Source organism: Mus musculus, chromosome 2 (genome assembly GCF_000001635.26).
Source record: "Mus musculus strain C57BL/6J chromosome 2, GRCm38.p6 C57BL/6J".
Lineage (NCBI taxonomy): Eukaryota > Metazoa > Chordata > Mammalia > Rodentia > Muridae > Mus > Mus musculus.
Window position 1 is genome coordinate 178,427,131 of NC_000068.7, and position 18,567 is coordinate 178,445,697.

Consider the following 18,567-nt stretch of genomic DNA (forward strand, 5'->3'; position numbering starts at 1 on the left):
ACTCCTGGTCAAGGCAAAGCTATTGTGTTTTTGCCTGTCACCTGTCTTTTCTTGCATGCGTATACCTAGACCTTTATACTGGGTGACCACAGGACCACACCTTTCTGCATCTGTAGAGAAAGCAGCACAGTGTCACAGTCCTAAGGGTCACCTTGAGTTTTATGCTGCTCTTGCTGTGGACCTCCCCAGGCAATGGGGCATCTACATTTTGATAGAGCCTTGACACCCACAAGCTGAAGAACCTGCGTTTCTAGTGCACAGGTTGCGTTGCTGCTGTTGCACTGGCTCTGGGTTCGGATCTCAGGACTCACAACAGTGGCTCATAGTTGTCTGTAACTTCATTTGCAGGGGATCTGGCCCTTCCAGCTTCCCTGGGAATGGTGTGCATAACGGTGCACTTGTGTGCATGCAGGCAAAACACCCATACACATTAAAGTGTCAAGACCTTTTTAAAAAGAAGAAAGATGTCTTTATTGAGAACTTGATATGGGAAAATCATCTAGAAGCCTCTTTAAAGCTCCCTCCCTCTATTTAACCTTGTACCCACCCCAAACCCTCCAAAACCTACTCAGACAAATGACCAAAGGGTCTGATAATCCTACCAGCATTGTTGTTGATGTAGAAACATAAAGACAAAATGTGAAAAAGAGGGCAGGGTGATGGGTGATGGCTTTCTTGGTAAAGCACACGGACCTGAGTTTGATCCCCAGTACCTGTGTGAAAATCCAGGTATGATGGGCATACTTGGAAACTCAGTTCTTGGCAGGGGTCAGGAGGCAGAGGTGGGTGGATACCCAAAACTCACTGACTGCACATCTAGCTAGGTGTGGGTGAGCATCTGGGATGAGACCCGTCCTTAGTGCTGCAGGATTGTATAATGAGCATTTTCATCCCTAGGAAAGCTGAAAGATGTACAGCAAGCAACCACAGGCTCCTCGTGCTTGCCCCATAGCTACAAGAGTGCCTCATCAGCCCTGGCTCCTCCTGACTGAAGCCTCCCATAGCTGATTCCCTCTGGGCACCAGCTGTACTGTATCCCCCTGATATATCGCTGCCTTGGGAGCCTGTAGCCTTCCCTTGGTGGCCAACGTGTACAGCAGACTCAGGCTTTCGGAGTCACGCCACTGTTCCCATTCCTCAAACTGGTCCACCATTTCAGCAGAAAGCAGAGTCAAGCCGTTGAGAGTGCAGTCGCCTCGACTCTTCAACAGTGCCCAGGTGACTCTTGCATAAGGTGTTCCCGTATGGCTCCTGAATGAGAGAAGAGCAGCCTAGCTGAGCTGGGACCTGTCCTCCAGTGCCCAGAGGGGAGCCCCGGGATGACAAAGCAAAAGTAACACCCCTTCCTTTTCTCCTGGCAGCAGAAGTAGGGGAAGCTGGGACTGGGCTGAGATGCAGGTGAGGACCTGGCAGGGTCAGTTCTGATGTGCTAAGATATTTGCTCCCCCCGCCACACACACTGCTGGGTCTCTCAGGATAAGATTTATTTAATGCTTTTTTTTTTATTCTCAACTAAGGGTCCATATCACCAACTCCTGAGCAAACCACCAGGTTCAAGCCACCTTGTCCGACAGCACTGAGGACAAAACTCAGTGAGTGTCTGACACTCTCAGAAATGGGTTTGCGTAGAATATTTAAGGCAAAGCCATTCCTTCTGAGAGTCCATGTGATGCCATTGAATAGACATTGAATGTCTGAGGAAAATCGGCCTTCCCTGAGCCTTTGAGGTGAGTGTGTTGAGTGGAGGTGGCCAACAGTGCCTGTCACCTCCCTTTTCCTCCCTGGGGAGCTTCTGTTGGGTTGTCACCTGGGAGCTACGCAAGCTTTTACTGTGCTTCCACTGAGGACCCCTGGTTGGTTGTCACCAAAACCCCAGGTGTTTAGAAAGCATATTCCCTAGGGTGAAGATGCATTAGGTGTGGCTGGCACCTGAGATGACCACAGCCTAAGGGGGAAAGGCTAATCCCCAAATGGCATTTGGCCTAGTTTTATTTCAGTGTTTGCAGGCATTGAAAAGTTGGCCTCTCGTAATACATTAAAATGCCATTTTTTTTAAAAAAATCTAGAACAAGTGAAAGAGTAGAGCCATTCCCCAGCATCCTCAGGGTCCTTTGCAGAGCATCTCGATACCCACCTCCATCTCACATGGTGCTCTGCACTGCGCTTGCCCACTTAGGACACTTGCAAGCACTGAATTTAGTGGCTCTGTGCCGAGTCCTCCCAGGCTGCACTGCAGAACGATCCACTGGCTCTGAAATGAACGCAAACTAAATTCAGTCGTCGTTTACCGGGTTCTCTCTCTCTGCAGAGGGCACCCACCAAGCTGCTGCACTGTTGGCGCCTTCGATGCAGGAGGATGATGAGTTACGATGATCACAGCTGAGCACATACATTCAGCTTTAGCTCTCGCTCTGAGAGCACAGGAAACTTACAAGGACTGCTGCCCATTCAGCCTGCTGAAAACCGGTCATTACTTTAGGCGAGATAAGGAGATAATTCAAATATTAACTAAGGTGGTCAGAGTCCTAGTTCAGGTTTTGCTTGAAAACTTGCAACCTTGACAGGTGATGTCATAGAATCCCAATGCAATCCTTTCCCAGAATCTAAGGCAAAAGGTCCAGGTTTCTCCAGAGAATCTAGCTGGGGGCAAGGGGAGGGGGCATCCTCATCTCTCTGCCCAGTGTTTAACTCCATCAATGTTCATGAGAAGTGTGAGCAGAGATGGTTTTATACCCCAGAGCCCAGGTATGCTTGGAATAAAGATTTTGTAGCATTCACTGGAGAGTGGTAATTTATTTTTCAGTGCTAGGGGCAGAAGGAACTCGGGGCCTTGCCTGTGCCTGCTGGGTAAATGCTCTACAGGAGTCATATCCCAAGCCCCCTTCCTTTCTTTCTTCCTCACACATTTTCCCTGGGTATAATTGTGTGGGATTCCACTGGGGCATGGTGTGTTCAGCACCCACCAGATGTCTGGCTTAGCAGGGTCCAGTTAGAAAACAGAAAGGGGGCTGACAGGCACACTGGGTGAGCCACCACCATACGCTCTCCCACTCTCTCTCTCTCTCTCTCTCTCTCTCTCTCTCTCTCTCTCTCTCTCTCTCTTTCTCCCTCTCTTTCTCCCTCTCTTTCTCACTCTGTTGATCTCTCTCTCTCCCCCCAGCCCCCTACCCCCATGTCTAATAACTTCCTATTTAACTTCTTGAGGTTGTTTTTCCAGTTTTGAGTGATTATAAGAACCATTAATTGCCTATAGAGGGATTATTGGACTTCTATTTAGAAACTAAAAACCAACCAAGAAACAAAGAAACAAAACCCTATCTTCCCATAGGCCCTGGCTTTCTTTCCTCTGGCTCAGCTATAATCCCCAAGGCTGGATGCCCAGCCACTTTTCTGTGTACACACATAACTTCGGTGCTTAGTATCCGAGCGCCCGCTTCCCTAGAGCCCTGTGGCCACAGATGAGGTTATACCTTACCCATCAGCCCACCTTCTCTGACAAACGAAAGCAGGGCAGGGAACAGAGAACTCAGCAAGGTCAAGTGTCCAGGCTCAGGTACCCAAGAGAGTGATTAGAAGTGATGTCATTGGCTGGAGAGGAGATGCCTGGCTCCTGGTGAGGCCACCAGGCACCAAGGACTGTTCTGTGCCCTCCCTAGCATGGACACCAGAGGCTGTGCCTGGTTGCTGCTGCTGCTGTCATTACCGCAGGTGAGCTGAGCAGGAACTGGGGACTGTGCACAGCATACATGGGTTTTTAATTTTCTAGGCTAAGAGAATTTGGCAGGACAACTTGAACCTGGAGAGAAGCAGGCATTCAGTGGAGGCAGGGGGGTGACTGTTTTTACAGTAATATAGGTGCACGGGGTTCCAGGATTTAGGTAAATGTGGGTTGAGATCCGCATCTTATGAGGGAGTGGGGAGCAGCTGAGGAACTTCGTACCGATTTATGAAACACACAGTTTCAAGTTAGATGTTGTCATTACAAACATTTCCCAGCAGCACCTCTGCCCCCATTTGAAAGGAACTGAGGGAATCTCAGTTCAAGAAATCCTGTGTTAAAGACAACTGGAGCAAACCAGTGGGGTACTAAATGACCCCATTGTAACCTGGAGGAGAAAAGCAGGGTCCCCAGTGGGCTAGTGGTGTCTTCAGCCTTCCTTTTGGTTTTCCTGGTCACTGACTGAAGGGGGCTCCACACTCACGAGTCACTAGTAAGACTTCTGCTGGGCCAGAGTCTTGGATGAACACAGAATACAGCAGCAAGCACAAGAGGGAGTTCTGTCTTGACATGCGTACACTCTAGCGGAGCCCCATTTTCTGAAAGTGGATGCCTTGACTAGTACCAGTCGCTTGGAGTTACAAGAATTATCTCCATCGCCTTTTGCCGTGTCAAGAGTTGAGCTTTTAATCAAGGCATTAATCTCATCTATAGTGTTTTCTAGAACCCTGTTTTATTACCCAATGTCAGCCTGGATTTGAGAATATTGCAAACCAAATCCTATCTCCACTCTTCCTCGTACCTGCTTGCACCTACCCCCAACTTGTCTCTTCCGGAAATGGCAACATTCCCGCCCCTGTTGTGCTGGCACAGTGCCCAAGTGGTTAATTCACCTCCCAGGGGAGGTCAGGATGGTGGGGGGCGGGGAACGTCCTGAGGATTAGACCTCAGTGTTTGACTGAAGGGACTTTGCAGCCCCCGGGATTTACGATACTCAGGAGAAGGGTATTCTGAAGAATCTGGGGCTTTTAGCAAGGACAACGAAGGGCCTTTTTCTTGGTGAAGAACCACGCCCTCAGCAAGTACAGAATCATTTTCTAAACTGGTCAGAAGGAACACTCTGAGGATCCTCCAAATTCTGCTCTCAAGTCTGTGATAGGCATACCACCTCTCTGCGCACACCTCATCTCCACAGAGACAGCCTGGTCTACTGGGGGAATGTTGTGTGTATTGGTTTCTCTCTGAACTCCACCACACCCTTGCTCTGTTTTTTTTTTTTTAAATCTCTGAGAATTTCACCCATGTTTGACCATATTCCCCCAGTTCTTCCCAAATCGAACCCCTCTTCTAGACCCACCCAGATTCCTTTACTTAAGAAAAGTCAAGATGATTTTGTGTTGTCCAAAGATTCCTGGATATGTGGTCGGCCACTAGAGTGCAGTCCACTTACCAGGGCTGTGTTCTTATTGAAAACAGAATTTCCCTCCCTGGTGGCTAACAATTACCAAAAGTTCCACGACTCAGACATGAAGCCAAATGACAAAGTCAGAAGTGTGTTCTGTAGGCTAGTGGCCTTGTTCCACATTCACTGTGGACACCCAGAGCAAAGGCGTCCTCCTGGTTGGTCATTTCTAGTCCCAAGAGCCCAAGAATCCTCAGGTTGGGCTGGGTAGGAGTTAAAGTCCAGAGGGGAGAAAAATTTTCAAAGAATGGAACTGGACTAGGAGGAAAGCCTGGTGTTTTGTGGATGATGATGATGGTGATGGCAATGATGATGCTGCTGCTGATGATGATACATTGCTAGCAATCATGCTCGGCTTGCTGAAGTCATTGGTGCTTCACCAGGAATATGAGAGTGGAGTGCTGCAAAGGATGACAGGGCAGTCTGAGGTGAACCTTAGGCAGGTGACCTGGAAAAGAGCATCCCAATTCTGTCCTAACAGCAGTGGCGCCCTAGTGGGACTTTCTGCTACCATACATGGACAACCATATACTCAAATGGTTTAAGGCAGAGAGTGTGTTGGAAAAGCATGTACCAAAAGCTGGTACTGAACTAAGAGAAATGTGTGGTCACCGTTATAAAGGTCTGGTGTCTGTAATTGTACCAGCAGCAGGACCACAGTTCCTCTGGTAGAATCTTTCAGAGCCTCTTCCTGGCTTTTCTGCATATTGCTAAGAAGGCCTGTAATTATATCACTGCATTCTCTGCCCAGGTCATTGCCAGCTTCCTTCCTGGGTGTCTGCTTCCTCTTCCTGTCATTGAATCAGGGCACATGAGGTCGTCTTCATTGTAGTTTGATGAAATCTGAAGGCATCTTAGTTTTGAGATGATGTTCGGTTAGGACTTCTGCATACATGTTTAGAGATGACATTTAATTCCCAGCAGAGGGACGAGAAGGGACAGAAGTGCTCACTCCAGAGAATCCCTCCATATCTCTCCTGGAAATGTGGGGGCTATCAGTCCTAGAGGTGTCACAGAGGGTTGGAAGGCCCCAGAGATGCCTGGGAATAAAAGTGGAACAGAGCAAGGGGGAGGTGTGGAGAGTGAACAGGTGCTGTGTTTTGTTCACGTAGGGGGTCCTGAAGAAGCCATGCTTTATGGGAAAATGAGCTAAAAGGGTCAATTTTGGTTAAGTTGAATCCAAGTTGACTGTGTGATACAAAAGGAAATAAATGCCTGGAGACGTTCATAGGAAAAGGCCAATACTTGGCCCTTCCAGTTTGAAGAAGTCTGTCTGTCTGTCTGTCTGCCTGCCATGTGTCTGGGTGTCTGGATGATCCCTACCATCCCCAGTGGTCCTTTAAGAGGACAGCTTTCAGGAACAGGTTCTCCCAGTCTACCACATGGGTCCTAGTGATAAGTGCAGGTCATCAGACTTTGCACTTTTGCCTGCTGAATCATCTCACTGGCCTCTTAAGCATTTTAAGAAATTAAATAGTAAAGAGCTGAAAGGTTAAAAACATAAAGTCGTGCTTATTGGTACCATGTAATGATTCTATGGCTGTGTGCATTGCACAGTGAACAAATCAGGACAGACTTCCAGCACGTCAACCTGTTAGCATTTCCTTATGGTGAAAACTTCCAATATCCTTTTTTTCCTTAGTGTCCAGAGCAGGAAGGGCCTTGTGCCCACAGATCTCCAGGGAAAACAATAATCTTAAATACTTAAGTTTGTCTTTTCAATGGGAAAGACGTAAAACCTGTTCTTCTGTCCAGAAAGCTGGGAACTGGAGTGACTAACAGCATGGTGACCTGCGTTATCTGTTGGGCCAGGCCACATCATGCTCTCATAACCAGGACCTGAGATCACTAATAGACCAAATAACCCTTACATTATCTGTACAGCCAGGGGCTCCCCTAAGCTCCCACAACCAGGACCAGATGTGGCTAACAGCCCAAAATGGCCTCTACACTATCTGTATGACTGAGACTACCCTAGATTCTTCCCTAGACCCTTAAGCTGGTACAGTTATCACACCTCCAGAATCCATCATTTTGGAAGAAATGACATCTACCCTGAGTTGAGCTTTGATGTAGGTATGTTTCCTTGGGCACTGGGGATTGTATTACACAAGGAAACCTTTCCCACAAATTATGTCGTATTTAAATATATTGGCAATAAGTCAGCTGGCATCTCCCCAAAGTTTGATCCAGGTTGATGAAGTCAGTCTGAACTGAGTTAACTCTTCGCAGTTCATTTCCCTGCCTGCTGTGACACCTGCAGGCTCCCCCTCATTCCAGCTTTCTTAAATGGTCTTAAGTGCTTCGCATACTATACATCAAAACCACTGTGATCCGGTGAGGATTCCATATGTGCAGTTGTGTGCAATTACACACCACCACACAGATAAGATTCAGACTCAGGGAGGTTAAACCACTTGCCTGCCATCATGCAGCTATTGAAGAAAGGGAGAGAGAGGGTTGGAACTCAGGCCTGACACACCGCTATGTGTCAGGGATCCTCAGTTTTGTCTTCTCTGTGCAGAGAAGACAGCCATCAGTAGCTATGCGTGGCAATTTAAACTTCACTCAAGTCTAATTTAAGATCCAATTCCATTCCTGCATGATTATCTTCCAAGTATTCAGTGAGATCTGCATGGCCAGAGGCTGTCTCACTGTGAAGTGCAGGCCTGAATACTCCATCCCCAGGGTGTGCCCTCGCACTGCTTGCTTTGAGCCCAGAAGCTAGGTACAGGTAGAAGGCCAAGGAAGATGTGCAGAAATGTCTCTCTTGTGGGAATTTAAAATGCTCATTTCTAGGACCCCAGTCCTCCTTGAATGGGAAGTGTACATTAAAATTTTAAATATTCTGGTTGGGGCTGTAACTTAGTTGGTAGAGTACTTACCTGGCACACACAAGGCTAAGAATTCAATCCCTAGTGTCGTATAAACTGGGTGTGACGGTTGCCATAGTTGATGCCTAACATTGTGTAGGGAAGCTAGGAGGATTAGAAGTTTGAGGCCATCATTGGCTATGTAGCAAGACTGAGCCAGCTTAGGTTACATGAGATATGTGAGAGAGAGAGAGAGAGAGAGAGAGAGAGAGAGAGAGAGAGAGAGAGAACATTTTCAGAAAGAACATTTCTATTTAGGGTCTTAATTCTCTCTCTCTCTCTCTCTCTCTCAATTTATTTTGGGAGATTTTTTTTTTCCCTCAAAAGGTATCATGTTCCCCATTAGGTAAGCTTGAGTGGTACCAGTGTTCTGGCCCATGTCCATTCTCACCTGTGAAGGGCTTGCAGGGTGGAGGGGAAAGAGTTTGCCTGCCTGACACTCCACAAAACAGCCTGAGGTGGGCTGCAACTGGGGAAGCCAGCCTGGGGACAGTCCTAGCAGCACTACAGAGAGCATTATGCAAATTGCTGTGAATAGTGTCCTTTTGGGAGGAACTGCCTCAATTGTCCAGGATGGAGGTGTAATAAGCACTCTTACAGAGTCATTTTGGCAGCGGGAACAATTTGGAGTCCTTCTGCATCATGCAGATGAGCCATTCTGAGACTGCACAAAGAGAAGAAAGAGCAGACAGGATCTGCAGTGTGGGCTTCAGGTACCTCTCTGGCAAGTGTAAGCCTTCCTGCCTTAATGCTCTTTGAGGATGCAATTGGCTTTTCCTGCCTGTTGACGGGGCACATTTATGCTGTTAGGACAGAATGAATCTACAGAGGTGGAGTTTGAGGCAGTCACTTATGAGGCTCCATCTCAGACTGAGGGACTTGAGAGAGACAGACAGACTTCGCCACACAGACTACTTCTCTCAGTCCTCACCGATGCCCTAAAGTCTGGGACAGAGACAAAATCAATCTCTGCATTCATTTTCAAGAATTGCAATTTCTTCTTTATTTTTATTTTTTTTAAAGAATTATTTTCATAATTATGTGTATGGGTGTTTGCCTAGATGCCTGTGTTCCACCTGTGCTTGTGCTGATGGAGGTCAGTAGAAGGTGTTGGATGCCCTGGAAACTGGAGTTATAGATGATTGTGAGCCAGCATGTGGCTGCTGAGAATTGAAACCAGGTCCTCTGGAAGAGTACCCAGTGCTCATAATTGCTGAGCCATCTCTACAGCCCCAAGGCCCTATATTTAAATCTCCCAATATTAATCAATAAACTCAATGTCTAAATATACTTATTTAAGGGTTGGGAATTCAGAGACTTTGAAACTTCTTTCTTTGGGGCCAGAGGCATCTTGCAGTTGCCGCTGAAGTTGCTGTGAATGGTGTCCTTTTGGGAGGACAACTTCTGGTCATACATGAAGACTTGAGTTCCACCTAGAGCACACCTGTCCTCCCAGGGCTGGGGAAGAAGACACAGGAGGATCCCACGGCTGCATATACATATTCATGAACACATACATGCATACACACACACACACACACACACACACATATGAACACATACATGCACACACACATGAACACATACATGCACACACACACACATGAACACATATATGCATGCACACAAACAACTATTTCCCTTTAGGCAAATAGTTAGAAATAGAAATACAGTCTGCTGCAGGCAACAAATGTCATTGTTTGTTTTGACAGAAACAAAACAACCCAATAATAATGTCCACCACTGTGAGGGTGGCTGAGCCTGGGCACGTGTAGAGTGTGTCTTCATTTCCTCAAACCTCAAAGCCCACTGTGTTACCATGTGATCCTGAGTTAAGCTAGATCCCAGACAGACAGTGATGGTTCACACCTTTAGCCCCAGCACTCGGGAGGCAGAGGCAGATGGATCTGATTAGCAGGCCAGCCAGGACTACACAGAGAAACCCTAACTCAAAAAACCAAAAACCAAACCAAACAAACAAACAAAAGATCTGCATGTGCTGCTCGGTGGGCAACACTTGATGATGACCTGGTGGAAGATGGGACCCCTGGCTTTGACACTCATGATTTCAGTTCATATCCTACGGACTCTGACTGTATGAGTTATGTTTACTGATAACATGTTAGAAATGAAAGTGGGCAAATCTTAACCATGTTTAATTCACTAAAGAGAACAATAATCCCTTCACATACAAATAGGAATGACAGATTTACTCAAAATGACCGTACTTTTCAGATTCTGTGTAATGAGAGGAGCAGCGCCGTTCGGTGCTTTGTCGAGTCGTCAGAGTGTCTGGCTTAGTGGGAGACAGCTGGGCTCTCCTCTCTGCATTTCTGTTTAATCAGTTGTGGAGGCTGTTCAGTTGAAGGATGTGCAGAGAGTCTGGCTTCCCACGTGTTTGCACTTAGAAAGATCTGAATACTTTGAATAGGGAATTCTGGGTTTCCTCTTTTGAGACTATACCCAAACACTATAGTGTCAGTGTCCCAACCATTATCGATGATACGGAATCTGAATCTACTTGAATGAGCTTCCATTGATGCTGTAACTCCCAGGATACCCACAGAGATGCTTTCACCTTAGATAAAGAGGCAGCAACATAGAAAGAAAGAATCCCACCGAGGCCAGCTCAGTGAACCCATGAGCTTGCTGGAGTCCTTTCAGGAATGACGTGGGTGAGGGATTACCCACGGGAACATGGGTGATTCCTGAGCAACTGTATTACCAGTAAGCCCCACCCCAAGCATGAGTGACAGCTTGCTAAAGCTACATGACTGCTGTTCCCTGTGGGACATCAGCTCCACAGATGTGTCCCCTGCTCTGACCCTTTGTGCGTGTCCTGGTTCCTCACCCTCAGGCCTTGATTCATCTTGTGAGTTTTGTGACTGTATGTGTGTGCACATGTACGTGTACATGTATGTGTTTGTGTGCATGTGTGTGAAGGTTTGTGTTGCTGTGATGGACACCATGGCCTGTGCTGCAAGCTCCTTTATACTTTGAGTCATCTCACTGGCCCATCAAAATACCCTTTATGAAAATTAACCAATTGTTAATTTTTTGCCCCATTTGCTTTATCATATGTTCCCAATGAGCACACTTTCTCTGCCTCTATCTTTTCCTCTTAAATACTCACACTCTGGCTTACTGTTAGTTTTGGACTCCATTGCAGTACCTGTCTTTGTGTTTCCACAGTCCTGTATATGGATTTTTTTTTGAGAGGGGGCAAGGCTGTTGGAGTATAAATCACACAATAGGGATTCTCAGTGAAATGCCAAGTTCTATTATTTTACCAATTACTGTAAATAAAGGAATAGAAGCAGAGACAGAAGAGAATCCCAGTTAAGCCCCCATTATCAGCTGACATTTGGTGTTAGCTCGTGTGCAAGCATGTCTACCTTTGGGCTGACTCTGGGTAGATGAGGTTAGCTCTGTCTCCATCCATGTATCCCCTGCATTGTCAGTGATACACAAGAGCCTTTTGGCTCATTTCCTTGTGGCTAGGGACAAGGTGGTCATAAATTGAGATGCAGATAACAAGACATCATAGCTTTTGATACTAAACACAGGGGTTGGGACATGGCTCAGCAGGAGAGTGCTTACCTAACACCCAGGAGGAGCTTCCGGGCTCCATCCTTGGAACCATAAAATAGAAATCTAAACGCAGAGGTGTTTTTTGGGCATTTGTGCTACTACTTGCAGTTGCTATAGGATACTGATAAGGGCATTAATTAACAACGCTAATTAATTAGTGTCATTTTTGCTTTAAGGCCAGAGTCACTAACAGCTTCCAAGAGGAAGTTGATGGTTGTCTTAATCACCCAGGTGGATTTGGGAGTCAGCTCTAATGAAAGAGGCCAGAGTCTGCTCTTTGCCCATAGGCAGTGGGTCTGGGTTCTTCAGTGCCTTGTTTATGGTTGTTTTGTAGAGCGTAGAATTGTAGTCAGAACTGGTCTTCAACACGCCCCCCCGCCCCAACTGCTGATAGTGAGCCCCAGGGATACCTTTATTTCTAACTAGAGTAACCCGGGAAAATCAGAAAGCAGCCAACCGTGCAAGCCTGCAGGATTGGACAACACATCCTTGTTTATTGCATTGAAATGCCCTGGTTCTGAGCCCTGTAGGTTTCAGGGTGGGCAGTGTGATACCCACCACTGTGAACGTGACCCTCCCTCTCATGCTGCCTGAGAACGCTGAGGTTTTTATTTCTTTCCATTCACTTCAGAAGTAAGTCATTCCAAAAGCCTAATGTTATTGCAGGTACAGATGAATAGGACAAAAGTTAACGTGGGCGAAATCCATCATGACACATAGGTAGACGGTTGTTGTGTAATGGACTTAATGAGAAACAAATCGTTAGGTTACATTCTATACAGATTCCCTTGCCTGGCAAATATCTGAGGCCACAGTATAAATCCAAGACTGACTGAGTTCCATTTCCATTAACTTCTCTTGGGGAGATGTGGCAAATGTCTAAGGGCATTGGCGATTGGGCGAAGATACATTCCTATTCAAGTCTGGCTTGTCAATCAGTCCCCTTATTTATTGTCGGGGATGTAGATTATCCACAAATGGCTTTGTCACTGAGAAGTCTTCCTACCCCAGCATGGATAGCGACCTCTCCGTAGCAGCACGGACGGAGTCACAGTTAAGCTTCTACTCTCTAAATCAGTGGTTCTAATGTATTAAAGGGTCACAGCTTCCTAATGCTGTGACCCTTTAATACATTTCTTCATGTTATATTGACCCAGACCCATAAAATTATCTTTGTTGTTACTTCATAACTATAATTTTGCTACTGCTATTAATCATAATGTAAATATTTTTGGAGTTAGAGGTTTGCCAAAGTGGTTGCAACCCACAGGTTGAGAACGACTGCTCTAAATACTATAGCTGCCCCCAAAGACTGTGTTCATCTAGGACAGGGTTATATGTTAGGGGAACGGGAAAGAGGGTCTGGAATCTCGGGTGAGGATCTGAAGACTCCTAACTTCCTTCTGTGAAGGAACACCCACAGGACTGATCTCGTTAAGGCTGGCTTCTGGGTATCTAGAACTGTTTTTATTAAGATGGTTCTGGCTGGTTTGTTTGTTATAGGACTGGATTAGTGCGTGTGTGTGTGTGTGTGTGTGTGTGTGTGTGTGTGTGTGTGTGTTTAGCTCTTCTTACTACTTATATAACCTTGAGATCAGGGAGGGGGCCTTGTGTATTGTAAAATCAAGTTTTTCCTTTCAACCACGTAATTTCCAGAAATAAAGACTCTGAGACTAATTATGAATAAATGCCTAGGCCTTAAGTTTGGGCTTGTTCCCTAACTAGTTCATAACTTATATAGCCCATTTATTCTATTATATGTCTACCGCGAGGCTAGTTACCTCTCCTCAGTTTCATACATCTGTGTCCTCAGAGTTCGTGGTGAAATTTCCTCTTTATTGTAACCTGAGTTCAGCTTTATAGCTGGTTTATGTCTGTCTCTTCACCATTCCAGAGCAATTCTCTCATGTCTCTATTTCCCAGAATTTTCTCTATCCCTGCTGGATGTCTCACACACTATTTCCTGCCTCAGTTCATGGGCCATAAGCATTTTTAATTGACAGGTGATGCTTATCTCTCTAAAGTGTGTCCTGTAAATTTCAATGATTTCCTAAGACTTGTGAGTTGGTTATTTCCTGAGTTTAATGAGTTTCCTTCCTGTATAGAGTGCTTCAATTCAGAGACTTAATTCTGTGTGTATATATATATGTTAGTTAAAAGGGAAACTATTAGATATTAACATTAAAAGTCTGAAGGCACCAAGTGGAGATTTTCTTGTCAATGATTTCAGAAGGACTGAGAGACTAATGAAGGTACTGATTTTCTCTTCATGAGACTATTTGCTTATTGCTGTAGGGCACACAGTCATACCCGGTAAATAATAGCCTTTAAGGCTATTTTGTGCAAAGTCCTAAAGCCATCTCACTAACCTTGTGAAATTTGTCAGCAGCCTGTGCTTCACCCTTAGGAATGATAGCAGCTGTTAAGAGGACAGACACTTTCAATGCCCAGGCTCTGATGATAGCTCTGAGTGAAAACAAACAAACAAAAAAACAAAAACAAAAATAACATGCATGCTCTGTCAGCTCATAGCACCTAGCTATGGGGCTCAGACACACAGATCCAGGCTGTTAAGTTCAACACTATCCTTACTGACACTGTCATCCTGTGCTCTGCAGGGACAGAGCCACCAGCCTCTACATCGATCCAAGAGAAGATGGGTTCTCACCACCCTGGAACTGCAGGAGGAAGACCCAGGGCCCTTTCCTAAACTGGTTGGGGAGGTAAGGACATACCTGATCTCTGTAGACAGAATGTCTTTTCTGGAGAGGACTCCTTGGAAGGATTTCTGCTGGCATTTATGAATTCTTTCTTTAGGGAAAGAAGCCAGGATCATACAGTATCCTTGTTAGGTACCTGCCTGATTTAGGGCTCAACAGTAGATAAGAGTAGGGGGGACATGAATGGAACCCTGAATGCCTGATTTCTACAGACTATACTTCTGTCTGAGGATGCACCTTTGCACTGTGGCTTCTCTCTCTAGCTTTGAGGAAACTAATTCTTAACATGCAGGTCTGTTTCACTGACCCAGGCAGGCATTCACTTAAAAAAAAAATCATTCTTAACTGTAGGGAGAGATCATTAAGATGTTTGCTTTGCTACAGGCATGTTGATAATAAGCCTGGCAACCTGACTGTGATCCTGAAGACCACATAGAGGAAAGAGAAAAATAATTGCTGGAAGTTGTTCTCCAACCTCCACTGGCATGCGCACACGCACACACACACACACACACACTAAATCACACTCACAAATGATGATGTTGATGTAATCATTTAAGAAAGAATAAGAAGGGTGAGGAAAGTGTGTCTCTTCCTAAAATGTTACCTGTGTGGCTGTTCTCGTTCTCATTCTCTCAAGACGAAGCCCACGTGAGCACATAAGTATGTGTTCTTCCAGATACTACTGTGCGGTTTAGAATGTGAATGTGCTCATGCCATCTTGTGACTTGCCTTTCTCACTTAAGGGCGTGGCTGCCAGATTTTCTTTTTTTTTTTTTTCCATTTTTTATTAGGTATTTAACTCATTTACATTTCCAATGCTATACCAAAAGTCCCCCATATCCACCCACCCCCACTCCCCTGCCCACCCACTCCCCCTTTTTGGCCCTGGTGTTCCCCTGTACTGGGGCATATAAAGTTTGCAAGTCCAATGGGCCTCTCTTTCCAGTGATGGCCGACTAGGCCATCTTTTGATATATATGCAGCTAGAGTCAAGAGCTCCGGGGTACTGGTTAGTTCATAATGTTGTTCCACCTATAGGGTTGCAGATCCCTTTAGCTCCTTGGCTACTTTCTCTAGCTCCTCCATTGGGAGCCCTATGATCCATCCATTAGCTGACTGTGAGCATCCACTTCTGTGTTTGCTAGGCCCCGGCATAGTCTCACAAGAGACAGCTACATCTGGGTCCTTTCAATAAAATCTTGCTAGTGTATGCAATGGTGTCAGAGTTTGGATGCTGATTATGGGGTGGATCCCTGGATATGGCAGTCTCTACATGGTCCATCCTTTCATCTCAGCTCCAAACTTTGGCTCTGTAACTCCTTCCATGGGTGTCTTGTTCCCAAATCTAAGGAGGGGCATAGTGTCCACACTTCAGTCTTCATTCTTCTTGAGTTTCATGTGTTTAACAAATTATATCTTATATCTTGGGTATCCTAGGTTTGGGGCTAATATCCACTTATCAGTGAATACATATTGTGTGAGTTTCTTTGTGAATGTGTTACCTCACTCAGGATGATGCCCTCCAGGTCCATCCATTTGGCTAGGAACTTCATAAATTCATTCTTTTTAATAGCTGAGTAGTACTCCATTGTGTAGATGTACCACATTTTCTGTATCCATTCCTCTGTTGAGGGGCATCTAGGTTCTTTCCAGCTTCTGGCTATTATAAATAAGGCTGCTATGAACATAGTGGAGCATGTGTCCTTCTTACCTGTTGGGGCATCTTCTGGATATATGCCCAGGAGAGGTATTGCTGGATCCTCCGGTAGTACTATGTCCAGTTTTCTGAGGAACCGCCAGACTGATTTCCAGAGTGGTTGTACAAGCCTGCACTCCCACCAACAATGGAGGAGTGTTCCTCTTTCTCCACATCCACGCCAGCATCTGCTGTCACCTGAATTTTTGATCTTAGCCATTCTGACTGGTGTGAGGTGGAATCTCAGGGTTGTTTTGATTTGCATTTCCCTGATGATTAAGGATGTTGAACATTTTTTCAAGTGCTTCTCTGCCATTCGGTATTCCTCAGGTGAGAATTCTTTGTTCAGTTCTGAGCCCCATTTTTTAATGGGGTTGTTTGATTTTCTGAAGTCCACCTTCTTGAGTTCTTTATATATGTTGGATATTAGTCCCCTATCTGATTTAGGATAGGTAAAGATCCTTTCCCAATCTGTTGGTGGTCTTTTTGTCTTATTGACGGTGTCTTTTGCCTTGCAGAAACTTTGGAGTTTCATTAGGTCCCATTTGTCAATTCTCGATCTTACAGCACAAGCCATTGCTGTTCTGTTCAGGAATTTTTCCCCTGTGCCCATATCTTCAAGGCTTTTCCCCACTTTCTCCTCTATAAGTTTCACTGTCTCTGGTTTTATGTGGAGTTCCTTGATCCACTTAGATTTGACCTTAGTACAAGGAGATAAGTATGGATCGATTCGCATTCTTCTACACGATAACAACCAGTTGTGCCAGCACCAATTGTTGAAAATGCTGTCTTTCTTCCACTGGATGGTTTTAGCTCCCTTGTCGAAGATCAAGTAACCATAGGTGTGTGGGTTCATTTCTGGGTCTTCAATTCTATTCCATTGGTCTACTTGTCTGTCACTATACCAGTACCATGCAGTTTTTATCACAATTGCTCTGTAGTAAAGCTTTAGGTCTGGCATGGTGATTCCGCCAGAAGTTCTTTTATCCTTGAGAAGACTTTTTGCTATCCTAGGTTTTTTGTTATTCCAGACAAATTTGCAAATTGCTCCTTCCAATTCGTTGAAGAATTGAGTTGGAATTTTGATGGGGATTGCATTGAATCTGTAGATTGCTTTTGGCAAGATAGCCATTTTTACAATGTTGATCCTGCCAATCCATGAGCATGGGAGATCTTTCCATCTTCTGAGATCTTCCTTAATTTCTTTCTTCAGAGATTTGAAGTTTTTATCATACAGATCTTTCACTTCCTTCGTTAGAGTCACGCCAAGATATTTTATATTATTTGTGACTATTGAGAAGGGTGTTGTTTCCCTAATTTCTTTCTCAGCCTGTTTATTCTTTGTATAGAGAAAGGCCATTGACTTGTTTGAGTTTATTTTATATCCAGCTACTTCACCGAAGCTGTTTATCAGGTTTAGGAGTTCTCTGGTAGAATTTTTAGGGTCACTTATATATACTATCATATCATCTGCAAAAAGTGATATTTTGACTTCCTCTTTTCCAATTTGTATCCCCTTGATCTCCTTTTGTTGTCGAATTGCTCTGGCTAATACTTCAAGTACTATGTTGAAAAGGTAGGGAGAAAGTGGGCAGCCTTGTCTAGTCCCTGATTTTAGTGGGATTGCTTCCAGCTTCTCTCCATTTACTTTGATGTTGGCTACTGGTTTGCTGTAGATTGCTTTTATCATGTTTAGGTATGGGCCTTGAATTCCTGATCTTTCCAAAACTTTTATCATGAATGGGTGTTGGATCTTGTCAAATGCTTTTTCTGCATCTAACGAGATGATCATGTGGTTTTTGTCTTTGAGTTTGTTTATATAATGGATTACATTGATGGATTTTCGTATATTAAACCATCCCTGCATCCCTGGAATAAAACCTACTTGGTCAGGATGGATGATTGCTTTAATGTGTTCTTGGATTCGGTTAGCGAGAATTTTATTGAGGATTTTTGCATCGATATTCATAAGAGAAATTGGTCTGAAGTTCTCTATCTTTGTTGGATCTTTCTGTGGTTTAGGTATCAGAGTAATAGTGGCTTCATAAAATGAGTTGGGTAGAGTACCTTCTACTTCTATTTTGTGAAATAGTTTGTGCAGAATTGGAATTAGATCTTCTTTGAAGGTCTGATAGAACTCTGCACTAAACCCATCTGGTCCTGGGCTTTTTTTGGTTGGGAGACTATTAATAACTGCTTCTATTTCTTTAGGTGATATGGGACTGTTTAGATGGTCAACTTGATCCTGATTCAACTTTGGTACCTGGTATCTGTCCAGAAATTTGTCCATTTCATCCAGGTTTTCCAGTTTTGTTGAGTATAGCCTTTTGTAGAAGGATCTGATGGTGTTTTGGATTTCTTCAGGATCTGTTGTTATGTCTCCCTTTTCATTTCTGATTTTGTTAATTAGGATTTTGTCCCTGTGCCCTTTAGTGAGTCTAGCTAAGGGTTTATCTATCTTGTTGATTTTCTCAAAGAACCAACTCCTCGTTTGGTTAATTCTT

At 44.8% G+C, this 18,567-nt stretch overlaps 1 protein-coding gene and 1 long non-coding RNA gene across 3 annotated transcripts in view; one reads left to right on the forward strand and one right to left on the reverse strand.

Annotated features, from left to right (window-relative positions):
- Positions 1 to 584: 584 nt before the first annotated feature.
- Gm35532 lies at positions 585 to 2,495 on the reverse strand. The gene is made up of 3 exons (XR_375413.3): positions 2,433 to 2,495; positions 2,135 to 2,251; positions 585 to 1,251 (listed from the first exon to the last, which is right to left on the reverse strand). It is a non-coding gene; the product is annotated as a predicted gene, 35532 (long non-coding RNA).
- Positions 2,496 to 3,384: 889 nt separating this feature from the next.
- Cdh26 (cadherin-like 26) overlaps positions 3,385 to 18,567 on the forward strand; it is a 56,852-nt gene continuing 41,669 nt past the window's right edge. For both annotated transcript variants that reach the window (NM_198656.2, NM_001291189.1), the window contains exons 1-2: positions 3,385 to 3,708; positions 14,263 to 14,367. In NM_198656.2, the coding sequence (NP_941058.1) occupies positions 3,658 to 3,708; positions 14,263 to 14,367 (156 nt within the window). In that variant the 5' untranslated portion in view covers positions 3,385 to 3,657. The remainder of the gene's footprint in view (positions 3,709 to 14,262; positions 14,368 to 18,567) is intronic.